We start from the raw sequence: 12,869 nt of genomic DNA on the forward strand, positions 1-12,869 counted from the left end.
GGCTCCACTCCCTCAGCATTATCAGTTGCACCAATGGTGAAGTGCTGTGCTGCTGGATTTGGTGGGAAGGCATAAAATTAATCTTGGGAAATTTGTACGCACTGAAATTATCAGGAAAAAACAAACAAACAAACCTTAGTTTTGAAATGACAACTCTGGAGTATAAAGATAAATGAATCAAAGATATAGTAACTAGAGATAGGACACAAAATGAGTCCTTGCTATATTTATTGTAAAATCAAAATCACATAGCAACAAAACAAAAGGCATCACAGAAGAAGAAGAAGAAGAAGAAGAGAAGAAGAAAGGTTTCTTGTAAAAGAAACTTTTATTTGCCTAATTCAGCTGTTTTCTCAGAGGCTTACTGCCTCTGTCTGCTAACTTCTGCCTTGTCCTAGAAGCTTCTAGCTTCCATACAATCTAACCTAGGCCTAGAATATTTTCTGCCTCTGAAACTTACTGCTTAAGAAGTGCACCCTTTCTTGTTCTGAGTGAGTTCTGGGTTGGCTGCTTCAACTTATCTGTTCTGACTCAAACTCTTCTCCAAGATGACACATTCATTCTAGCTTTTCTCTCAGCCTCTGAATTACTATGCTTGGCCAAAAATTAATTCCAGCGATCTTTTCTAATCTTCTGGCTCCTTCTCTTTTTCTGGCTTCTTCCATCTTCACCTGTGTTCTTTCTCTGCAACCTGTCTCTCTATTGCTGTCTTAGCAAAACTGCCTCTTCTCTCTGACACTTCTTTCAGTTATCCTTTGTTTCTACAATGTTTGTGGGTTTCTTTTTCAATCAGATTGAGTGTTCTGACCGACCAAATTGAGTGCCATATGGAAAAGAAAGTTTTATTTGTCTAATTCAGTTGTTATTGGAGGGTTAATAACAGGCAAATAAAAGTTCCTCTTACACTCTTTCTCTGAAAGATGCTGATGTTGATGCAATAAGATAGGATAGTTTCTATTAGTATTGAATTTGTTTTGTTTTGGGAGTATTTGGGGTAGGTTCAGACAGGGTCTTGTTAAATGACCATGGCTGACTTGAAACTCACTATGCATCCCAGACTGTATTGAGTCATCCTCCTGCCTCACTCTTCTTTCAGTGCTGGTAAGACAAATGTGAAGCACCATTCTTGATATAATTTATTAAAATAATTGTCTGCATACTAGGAATGCACGTGGGGGAGAGGTGAAGGAAGGTGCAGGTGTGAGGATCTGACTGACAGGAATGTTGACAGAATTAAAAAGAAAATGCAAGGAGATATATGAGTTAGTAAACTTTTCAATTTATTTCAATACATGCTGGCATAAATATATATATATATATATATATATATATATATATATATATATATACGAACATGTAATCTTACTCATATTGAAGTCAAAGGAAATAATCTCTTTGTTAATTCTAAATATATTTTAAATTTTTCTCCCACAGTTACCATTTAAGGTATAAGATGTCCCATAGAGACAAGAAGAAAATGAGAATTCTTTACAGTAAAAAAGAATCTGTTCCATTCCACATGTCAAAGCTCTCTTTTGTGTACCAGAAACACACTATGATGTGAAATGTTTTTTTACAGGTACATATCAATTCTATTACTTTTCTCAAATTCTACTTGAAAGATACCAAATTTTCTGCCCAAGAAGATAGAAATGATTTTGAATATTACCAACATAACAATATTCCTTCTTCTAATTGGACTCAGTACTATGGCAAATGTTTCTGTTTTTGTGAGTTATATATGCACTTCTGTGGGCTCTGGGAAGAAAGCTGTACGCCTTATCCTCGTCCACTTGGCTTTGACAAATATTATAATGCTTTGTTCCAAGGGAATGACAATGGAAGCTTTAGGTATGAGGCACTTCCTTGGTGATCTGGGCTGTCACATTTTTGTTTATCTAGAAAGAATGGCCCGAGGCCTCGCCATCTGCACCAGCAGTCTCCTCACAGTGGTCCAGACCATCATCATGAACCCCAGAGCCTCCTGTTGGAGGAGGCTCAGACTGAGGTCTACAAGACAAGTGCTTCTCTCACTGATCTTCTTTTGGATTCTCAATTCTGTGATCAGCATGAACCTTCTCCTTTCCTTCAGAGACAAAGGTACAAACACATTACCACTGCTTAAGAAGAGCAAATATTGTTATTTCATAAAAGAAAGTCATAAAATAAACAATGTTTTTCTCACCCTTATGGTCCTGAGAGATGCAGTGTTTCAGGGTGCCATGGGAGGGGCCAGTGGCTACATGGTATTTCTTCTCCACAAGCACCACCAGCATGTCCTCTACATTCAGAACTCCAAGCTTCTCTACAGAACTCCCCCTGAGCTGAGAGCTGCTCAAAGTGTCCTCCTTCTCATGCTCTGTTTTCTTTTCTTTTACTGGACTGATTGTGTTGTTTCTTTATATTTATCTTCCTCTTTAAAGAATGACTCCTTAACAATTCAGTTTCAAGAATTTCTGGTCATTGGTTATGCAGTTTTCAGCCCATTTTTGCTGATTCACAGGGATGTACACCTGACTAAATGTTGTCATGCTAAATAATATTTGAGAAGCCATGTTGCTTTAATCTCTTTAGAAAAGGAGGTTTGAAATGGCTGTTAGTCTTTTTGAAACCTTGTATATATTTTCTAATCAAATAAGAAAAGCTTGAGCAGGTAAAGATAGGTTCTCACACAGCACAGCTGGTGACAAGCTGCCTACATCTGACACATGCTGGCAAGTTTGAGGCCCAGGTCTCTTCTCATTTTCTATCCCATCATCCTTGAACATTTGGTGTGAACTATGTCCCTTGTTGGTAGATTTTCTCCACTGAGCATCAGGAAGTGAAGATGAGCAGAGCAATCTGTCAACATCTATACAAACTACTAAAGTGAATCCCTTTCACTCTGCAGTTTATTCACTTTGTATCCCAGCTGTAGCTCCCTTCCTCATCTCCTCCCAATCCCATCCTCTCTCTCTTCTCCTATGCACCTCCCCCAGTCCAATGATAGGGGAGGTCCTCCTCCCCTTCCATCTGACCCTAGTCTCATCAGGACTGGCTTCTTTGTCTTCCACTGTGGACTGGTAAGGCTGCTCCCTGCTCAGGGGGGAAGGTGATCAAAGAACAGGCCAATCATTTCATGTCAGAGACAGTCCCTGTTTCTATTACTGGGGAACCCTCTTGGACACTGAGCTGCCATGTGCTACTTCTCTGCAGGGGTTCTACATTATCTCCATGCATGGTCCTTGTTTCTCATAAGTCTCAGAAAAGACCCCTGTGCCCAGATTTTTTGGTTCTGTTGCTCTCCTTGTGGAGCTCTTGTTCCCTCCAGGTCTTTTTATCTCCCCATTTTTGTTTTTTTTTTTTTAATCTCCCCATTCTTTCATAAGACTCCCTGCACTCTGCAAAAAGTTTGTTTATGAATCTCAGCATGTTTTGATACCCTGCTGGGTAGAGTCTTTCAGAGGCCCTCTGTGATAGGCTTCTGTCCTGTTCCCTGTTTTCTCCCTCTTCTGATGTCCATCTCGTTTGCCTTTCTGAATGAAGATTGAGTATCTTACCAGGGTCCTCCTTCTTGATTAGCTCCCTTAGGTTGCACAGATTTTAGTATGATTATCCTATATTATTTGTCTAATATTCACTTATAAGTGAGTATATACCATGTGTGTCTTCCTGCTTCTGGGATACCTCACTCCGGATGAGGAATGGATGCAGAAAATTTGGTTCATTTACACAATGAACTATTACTCAGCAATTAAAACCAAAGAAATCATGAAATTTGCAGGCAAATCATGGGATCTCTGGCAGGTTTTTTATATGAAGAACTGTAACCAGGTAACCAGATGTAGGAAACAAGGGGAGGTGGGGACAGCATTACATCCTTTAGCTAAATATAAGCGATTTTGTTCCAAGTTTATTGTGTTCTGTCTAGTTAGCCAGACAAAGCACTTTAAGCTGATTGGCTGGGATTTTAGAGTAGGAGAGCTCTTGGGAGCTTTCCAGCTTTCTGGAACTGAGGATCTTACCTCTAACAGAACATACATTTACCTATAATTGAAGCAGAACATGCATTTATGGTCTATTGTTTTATTCTAAGCTCAAGCATTGAACTACTGACTTGTATCCCATTCTCAGGCATGCAGAGCCTGGGAACTTGAACTTATTTTTACCTCATATTCAAAATGGAGACTGAGGGGTGAAATGCCTTCTGATATGCTAAGCTTCTAATATGCTAAAGACTAGAGCAGATGTTAACCATAGGAGCCATAGTTACGTTAAGAACTAAAGTAGATCTCAATGCAGGGACTACAGAATTTAAGCAGGTTACAATAGAAATATGAAAACGGATGGAGAAACTCTGATAACCTAAGATAACAGTTAAGCTAAGCTGCTGAGATCTGCTTTTGTAAGGCTGTTTGGCTTGTCCTCTTCTCTGGACAGTATGAAACCTTTTCCCGCTTTTCTTGAGAAGTGACCACCACCAGTGTCCACTTAGACAGTGTCCAATTTGCTAAAACACCACGTTATCTAAGAAAAACCTGTGATCTCAGCTTCTGTAAAATTTGCTTAGCTCCAGAGAAAATCCTTTTTAGAGTAGGACTGAAAAGACCACCGTAGGATATGTTGCTGTTAATTTAATGGTAAGGTCTAATAATGTTATTATAAGCTCTATAATGATTTTAGAGATATATCTAACCTACTATCCCAATCAATAAAAGACACAGACACCTGATAGATTTTATAACAGCCTAATATCACCCGGGACAGGGCAGACTTGACCCTCTAAACCACCTTTACTTCTCAGCCCCATCCCAGGCTACCTCCCATCCATAGTTCCATAAATACTTGCTTTTTCTTTACCTGGGCCACTTCCTCAATCTATGCCCACCAAGTGCTTCTTTCCAAGCTCACCCATGGAGGCTGTGTGCTTCCTTCGGCCTCTTCTTCCTATGATCCTCTTGTCCTCCAAAGCAGGAGAACCTTACTTGCTTCTACCGCCTTCTTTCCTGCCCACGTGCAGGCTTTTTAATCAGCCAATCAGGGATAACTGGGGACATTCCTTCTCATCACCTGGGCACAGGAGATAGTTCTACATTAATAAAAATGCCCCTGGCAGGGTGGTAACCAGATCTCAAAGCACTGAAATCAGCATTTGAATACATAGCACCCAACCGGCCAGCTCCTAACAAGAATGGTCCAGCAGACAAGATCATAACCCTTTAAAAGCTGTGGGATATTTCTGGTCATGGCCAGGCCTGCTTGAACAGTAGCTAAGGATATAACTGTTTGTGTCTTAATTTGGGTTTTATTACTGTGACTAATGGATCATGGCAGTTCTAATAAAGGAAAACATTTAGGACTGGCTTGTAGTTCAGATGTTTAGTCCATTATCATTATCATGGAATCATGGTAACATGCAGGTAGACATGGTGCTGGAGCAGTAGCTTGGAGTTCTGTATCTGGATAGGCAGGCAGCAGAAGGAAACAGTGAGCCACTGGGCCTTACAAGAGCTACTGAAACCTCAAAGCACCCCACCCCCATGCCAGTGACACTTTCCCCAACAAGGCCACATCTACTAATAGTCCCACTTCCTGTGGACCTATGGGGGGGGATTTTCTTTCAAACCACCACATTTTACTAAATTAACAAAAATATTCTTCAGTTCCTCTAAGTGTAGGTGAAATCTCTTGTGGACAACATGATATTACCAATCTCCATAGGAGGAAGTATGGAATTTCTATAGATAGGTACCATGGAGTGTAGACACCAGAGAGTACAGTTGGCCAAAGTTCAACCAGAGAACATCCCAATTAACGTACCCAGTTCACAAGACCCCAAAACACCACCAGAGTCTAATCTGATACAAGCTTGAGATGGGGTTGCAGCAACCTCTCTATTAAAGCAGAAGGGGTACGACCATCAGCTCTAGGGAAACAGGGTTTTTAAAGGGGAAAAAAAAAACCACAATAGGAGGCTCCAAGCTCTGGGTAGGGGGTTTGCTTTAAGCACCACGACCATAAATGGTTCTGGCCCTGTAGTCTAGATAGTATTTGATCATGAGTAATGCCTGGAATGTGCTGAACAGCTGCCTCCAGGGAAGGTCAATTAGCAATCTCCATGGTCACAAGCTAGGGGGTGGGTTGCCAGGAAACTATGTCTCTTAAGTGTGGCAATCAATGTAGTCTAGCCTGATTGTTCCCTGCAGCAGGCCTGAAATGTTTTAATTAACCTGGTCCTTTGTCTAAACTTTTACTCAGGATTTGAATCATGCAGCTCTAAGACTCTAATTTTAAACTTTAGACCTCTCATTAACACTGGCAGCTCAAGGTCTTTCTTCTTTTCAGCCTTGGAAATTTGAAGGCATCATATGCCCTGCTCCAGGAAATTTTGTCGCATCAGAACGATTTAGTCATTCTGATAAATTATTAACATGGAACAAGCATTGAAAACAGGGAATTAGATTCCTGATATGTAGACCGAGAGAAAGGGACCACAAATAGATAATAGAGAAAGAAAACATCCAGGTTTAGATACAAAGGCCTAAGGGCCTGGCAGGCTTTTTCTCCTGCCAAGAGGGCCTCCTGCCTATATAATGGTCCGACAAGTTCAAGACTGATCAGGACATGTTTACACCACAGTTATGGACCTATCAGTCTCCTTTTCCTTGTTCAAACTAAACAAGGTTAAAGCAGGGGAGGAGGACCCCTCAAAGAACCTTAGAACACCCACCCTTAAGCAGACACTGGGCTTCAGCTTCTAAAGTCCTTCCATTTCCTTTGCAGAAGGTCTTCTCCACATGTGCCTCACTGTGTGTGTGTGTATCCTCATTCCTAATAAAAGTCTTCATTTTTGTCAGCTCTTTCTGTTGTAAGTGAAATATATTTCTCCCTGACTCTTGATTTTTAACCAGAAGAAATGTAAAACACAACCAAGACCCCTAGAGAGTAACCACATCACAGAGCAACACCCACAATCTCTTCCAACTCCAGATCTGACCATGCTACTGACTTTTGTGGTATAATAGAGAGATATGGAGTTCATCAGAAATTTAAAGACCCAAAAGAGGAATGAATAGGCAAGAACTTGTCACTTAGTCTGTGGTTTAACCTTTGTCCAAATGTTGTCCTTATAGCTGTGAGTGACAATCAGAGCAGGTAGAAAGGTTCAGCGACACCTTTTCTAAATTAAGTCATGTTTTTACAAAATTGCCTAGAAAAAAAACTGTAGTCATAACTCTGAGTATCTGAAAGCACAGAGTAGGAGCAGAACTGTGCTTCTCTTGTACCAGGAGATGAGAGTAGGTGAGCTGTTGTTCACATATGCAAGGTTAGCCTCAGGTAGAGTAATTCCATGGGCCTAGCGTACCCAGGGTGACTGTAGAGTGTACTGCAGTGCACACTGGGAACTCACTGAGATTTCAGGTAGTTTCTTTTTTATTTTTTAACTTTTTTATTTATTACAGTTTACTCACTTTGTATCCCGGATGTAGCTCTGTCCCTCATCCCCTCCATATCCTGCCCTCCCTCCCTCTTCTACTTTCAAGCCCCTTCCCCAGTCCACTGATAGGGGAGTTCCTCCTCCCATCTGCCCTAGCCTATCAAGTCTCCTGAGGACTGTCTATCTTGTCTTCCTCTGTGGCCTGATAAGGCTGCTTCTGCCTCAGGCTAGGTGATTAAAGAGCCAGCCACTGAGTTTAAGAATTAAAAATCAGTGGGTATTGTTTTAAAGTCTAAACCTCAAGCCAGAAAGAAGACCATGCAGCTGGAGACAGGGAGAAACCAGCTCTACTGAATTCTTTTCCAGCCCACTAGATATACAGTTGCTAGGAAACTGGACCCTCTCCCCAACGACAGCCAAACAAGGCAAACCACACCATTAATGGTTTAGGGGCCTTCCTGTAGCCAATCAACACAAAATGCAGCATCCCTTTTGGGTTTCAACCAATAAACCGTGCCAGGCAGGAATTCCCTTGCTTTGGGCATGCTGGCAGGGAACAGACTCTTTAAATTACCCATCCTAACCTGAGCACAAGGCTCTTGGTTCTCAACCCCTTAGGCCGTATGGGTTTGGGAGCCCAAGCTAGGTTATAATAAAAAGATCCTCATGTGTTTTGCAACAGACTCTACTCCTGGTGGTCTTTTGGGGTCTCAAAAATTGGGCACAACAAGTTCATAACAAAAACAGCCCCTGTTCCCATTAAAAGAGAACCCACTTGACACTGAGTTGCCATGGGTTACATAAGTGTAGGGGTTCTAGGTTATCTCCATGAATGAGACTTGGTTAGAGTATCAGTCTCAGAAAACACCACTGGGCTGACAGTTTTTTATTCTTTTGCTCTCCTTATGGAGCCCCTGTCTCCTCCACGTCTTTCTCTCTCCCCCTTCTTTCATAAGATTCCCTGCACTCTGTCCAAAGTTTGGCTAGGAGTCTCAGCATCTGCTTTAATACCATGCTTGGTAGAGTCTTTCAGAGGCCCTCTGTGGAAAGCTTCTGTCTTTATTCCTTTTTTTCACCCTCTTCGGAGGTCTATCCTGTTTGCCTTTCTGAGTGAGGATTGATCATTTTACCCAGGGTCCTCCTTCTTACCCAGGATCATCCTTCTTGCTTAACTTCTTTACATTACAGATTTTAATATGTTTATTATATATGTTTAATATCTACTTATAAATGAGTATATACCATGAGTGTCTTTCTGCTTCTGAGATACCTCACTGAGGATGATCTTTTTTAGTTCCCACCATTTGCCTGCAAATTTCATGATTTCCTTGTTTTTGATTGCTGAGTAGTATTCCATTATGTAAATGTATCACAATTTCTGTATCCATTCCTCAATTGAGTGACATCTGGGTTGTTTCCAAGTTCTGGCTATTAGGAATAAAACTGCTATAAACATGGCTGAGCAAAATGTCTTTGCTGTATACTTGAGCATCTTTTGGATATATGCCTAGGAGTCATATAGCTGGATCTTGATTCCTAATAGTCTGAGAAAGTACCAGATTGATTTCCAAAGTGGTTGTACAAGTTTACATTCCCACCAGCAATGGAGGAGGGTTCCCCTGTCTCCACATACTCTCCAGCATATATAGTCATTTGAGTTTTTTGTCTTAGCCATTCTGATGGGTGTAAGGTGAAATCTCAGGGTCACTCTGATTTGCATTTCCCTGATTAAAGGTAGCATCTTTCCTTGTAATAGCCAGAACCTGGAAACAACCCAGATGTCCCTCAATGCAGGAATGGATACAAAATTGTGATACATTTACACAATGGAATACTACTCAGCAGTTAAAAACAAGGAAATCACGAAATTTGCAGGCAAATGATGGGGTCTAGAAAAGATCATTCTGAGTGAGGTATACCAGGAGCAGAAAGATCACACGGTATATACTCACTCATAGGTGGATATTAGACATATAATATAGGATAAACATACTAAAATCAGTACACCTAAAGAAGCTAAGCAAGAAGGAGGACCCAGGGTAAGAGGATCAATCCTCACTGAGAAAGACAAATGGGATGAAAATAGGAAGAAGTAGAAAGCAGGAAATAGGACAGGAGCCTAGCACTGAGGGCCTCTGAAAGACTCTACCCAGCAGGGTATCAAAGCAGATGATGCTGAGACTCATAACCCAGCTTTGGGAAGAGTGCAGGGAATCTTATGGAAGAAGGCAGAGATGGTAAGACCTGGAGAGGACAGAAGCTCCACAAGTAGAGCAAGAGAACCAAAACATCTGGGCACAGGGGTGTTTTCTGAGACTGATACTCCAATCAAAAACCATTCATGGATATAACCTTGAACCCCTGCTCAGATTTAGTACATGGCAGCTTGGTATCCAAGTGAGTTCCCTAGTAATGGGAATAGGGACTGCCTCTGACATGAACTCAATGGCTGGCAATTTGATCACCTCCCACTGATGAGGGAGCAGCCTTGCCAGGCTACAGAGGAAGGAAATGCAGCCAGTTCTGATGAGACCTGATAAACTAGGGTCAATGGAAGGGGAGGAGAACCTCCCCTATCAGTGGATTTGGAGGGGGGAATAGGTGGAGGTGAGGGAGGGAGAGTGGGATTGGGAGGGAATGAGAGAGGGGCCTATAGCTGGGATACAAAGTGAATTAACTGTAATTAATATAAAAAATAAAAATTTAATTAAAAAAAGAAAATTGTCCCTTTCACTTTACTCATCAAATGATAAGGAAGGAGCAGATGGCTATTAAAATTTAGCTTATCTGCTAGATTTCAGATTTATATCAAAACTGTATCTGTGATATTGGTTTGCACAAAATTCAACTGGCCTGGCATCAAGGCCCTTTAGGGTCCTGACAATGCCCTATGTCACCACCTGCATCCTATATCATAACCTACGTCAGGCACTGTATTGCCGACTCTAGAAATGGGTTATTGTTCATCCTTTTTCAGATCCAGTCATGCTTTTAAAGTCTAGGGTCAATGGTCAAAACATGTGCTCAAATACTCTTAAACCGAGTGACAATTCCAGAGATACTTTCAAATATATTTGAATATATATATTCTTTCAAATATATACTTTCAATGTATTTGAATATATTAATAGGATATATTAATTCTATAAACATTCAATTGCTTACAGTGTTAGAACTTGTTTATCATGCTTTTTCTTCACTCTCAAAAAGGTTAAAAATCAATGCCTTAGAAATATGTTTAGCCTTTTTTCTGAATATGGTAATGTTACTAATCTATTAATATAGCCTTAGACTATTATTAGCTATAGGCCTTTTACAAACTAAATCATATAGGAAAGTGTTATACTTTCTTTTTATGAACTATGTTTGTGATTTTTAAGGCTCCAGTTCAACAGGGAGCACCAAGAGAAGTAAAACCTGCTGTCTATGCTTTAAATTGCCTGCTGTGGCCCCTAACAACACATGGATGGCCACTGTGTTGATTTGGAGATAAAGAGGGTGGAGTCATAGCTTCACTGCCATCTTGACTAAGGGAAGTCACATGACTGGCAGCCAAAACTAACTATAAACAATCATCCTTTGTCTATTTAGATCTACCGGAGATAGACATGGTCCTCAAACACTCACCTACAGAATATGTTATAATTGCAGATCATAGCATTCTGTTTCATGTTTGCAAGGTATAAATTACAGCAGATAACGAAAGATAGAGATTACTTAACTCAAATATTCTAGCCTTCAAACCTCAGATACCTGCTTAATATGACATTTTAACATGTTTAAGCTTATGACAGAAAGAGACTCCCAAATCCTAACAGTAACTCCCAAAATGGTCTCTGATAAGATTTGGGCACAAGGACAGATGACTTCAAGCCTGGATTGTGGTGTGCTAACCACTGTGCAAGACTTCCTCCAATGCCTGGCCCGTGCTGGAGCCCAGCCTAACCTGGGGATAAACTGGACACCCAGAGAGTTATTGTCTCACATTGCTGAAATTGAGGTGAGGCCAATCTCTCTCATGTGCTCTCTCCACAGATAAAAAGCACAGCTCTTCTGTGACTGATGGCCAGATTATCTCTGCCCATGTTGTCATGGAGAACTTGGACAACAGTCGAGGAAGTGGACAAGGACTGACAACTCATCTCTGTCATTTTAATTAATATATAGACTCATTTAAATTAGAATTTATCCTTCTCTGGTCTCTGATTATGCTGACAGCTAAGCTAATGATAGCTTGTCAGCTAGAAAACTGGGAATTATCTCCTTATCCTAAGGTAATCTACTATATTATTTCATTAGTCGATTCATTAGTTAAAAATACTAATTTTTTTGTGATCCTTATAGCTAAGGATCTCTTATTTAAAATCAGACAGGTTTGCCTTACTCACAAACTTCATGCTAAAGATAAACAGGCTTCAGATGTCTTCTCATTCCTCTTCTCATGCAGAGGACCAGACCTTAAGCCTTACTTTTAGAGCTGCTACTGTCAGGTCTAGATGTAGTCTGCCTTGTTACCAGACTGAAAAACCAGGTCTCAGATGTAAACTTTTACCATTCCTTTAGCTAAAGGACAGTCATTGCTTGTTATCAGCCTGCAGTGACACCTGAATACCACCTGAGTGAGGGCTGGGGGGAAAGAGACAGGATGACACAAAGAAGGACATCAAGTCTAAAGTCTGATGTAGGTGTCAATTTAACAATAGTAAAATCAACACTTTTTTTTTTGTTTTGTTTTGTTGGGTTTTAATTTTTCTTTTTTTTTATTTTTTTTTTATCAGTTACATTTTATTAACTCTGTATCCCAGCCATGTCCCGAACACTTACATAGCAGAAAAGTACAAGCAGTTTCTCACGGCCACAGCTTTGCTTGGCCAAAACATACGAGAGAGCTCATTTAAGGTTACACAGAACCTGCTGTCTGGTTACCATGGTTGCATGGAATTTATTGTCTAGTTCTCAGGGTCAGAGCCCTCTGCTGTAGAATTGCCAGGGTCAGTCTCTGAGACACCAAGCTTTAGATTAGAACCAGGGCCAAGAGGCCAAATTCCACTGCTGAGATGCCCACTTCAATTTGCCATTAACTCCAAATGGTCTGCCACAATTCCTCCCTTTTGAATTAAAACAAAGGGACCGTGCCTGTCTTAAATGGGGTGATTCCAAATAAATACTGTACCTGTCATGGGAGAATCCCACTTATAGGGGGCCTTCCTGTCTTAGGTGAGTATTTATCGATCACCTGTAACTCATCATTGACTAACTGGCCCATCCAACAGGAAAGGAGAGGTTAAAGCTAACATTTGAGTTGGGCAAGCCAAGCCCCTACCTGGGGTGAGGGAGTCACAGCATACCACTGTTCAATGGCCAAAAGGACTTTGTGTGTGACTTTATTAAATCTAGCCTGGTGCTGTTGAGTTAAGTGGACACATCTGACAATTACAAATAGTACCAGACT

At 40.8% G+C, this 12,869-nt stretch overlaps 1 protein-coding gene across 1 annotated transcript; it reads left to right on the forward strand.

Moving 5' to 3' along the window:
• Nucleotides 1–1,628: 1,628 nt before the first annotated feature.
• On the forward strand, nucleotides 1,629–2,540 carry LOC110539556 (vomeronasal type-1 receptor 46-like). Its single transcript, XM_021626407.1, has one exon. The coding sequence runs from the start codon at nucleotides 1,653–1,655 to the stop codon at nucleotides 2,538–2,540; it is 888 nt and encodes a 295-aa protein (XP_021482082.1). The 5' UTR covers nucleotides 1,629–1,652.
• The last annotated feature ends 10,329 nt before the right edge of the window (nucleotides 2,541–12,869 follow it).

This window comes from Meriones unguiculatus, chromosome 19, assembly GCF_030254825.1.
Source record: "Meriones unguiculatus strain TT.TT164.6M chromosome 19, Bangor_MerUng_6.1, whole genome shotgun sequence".
Taxonomy (NCBI): domain Eukaryota; kingdom Metazoa; phylum Chordata; class Mammalia; order Rodentia; family Muridae; genus Meriones; species Meriones unguiculatus.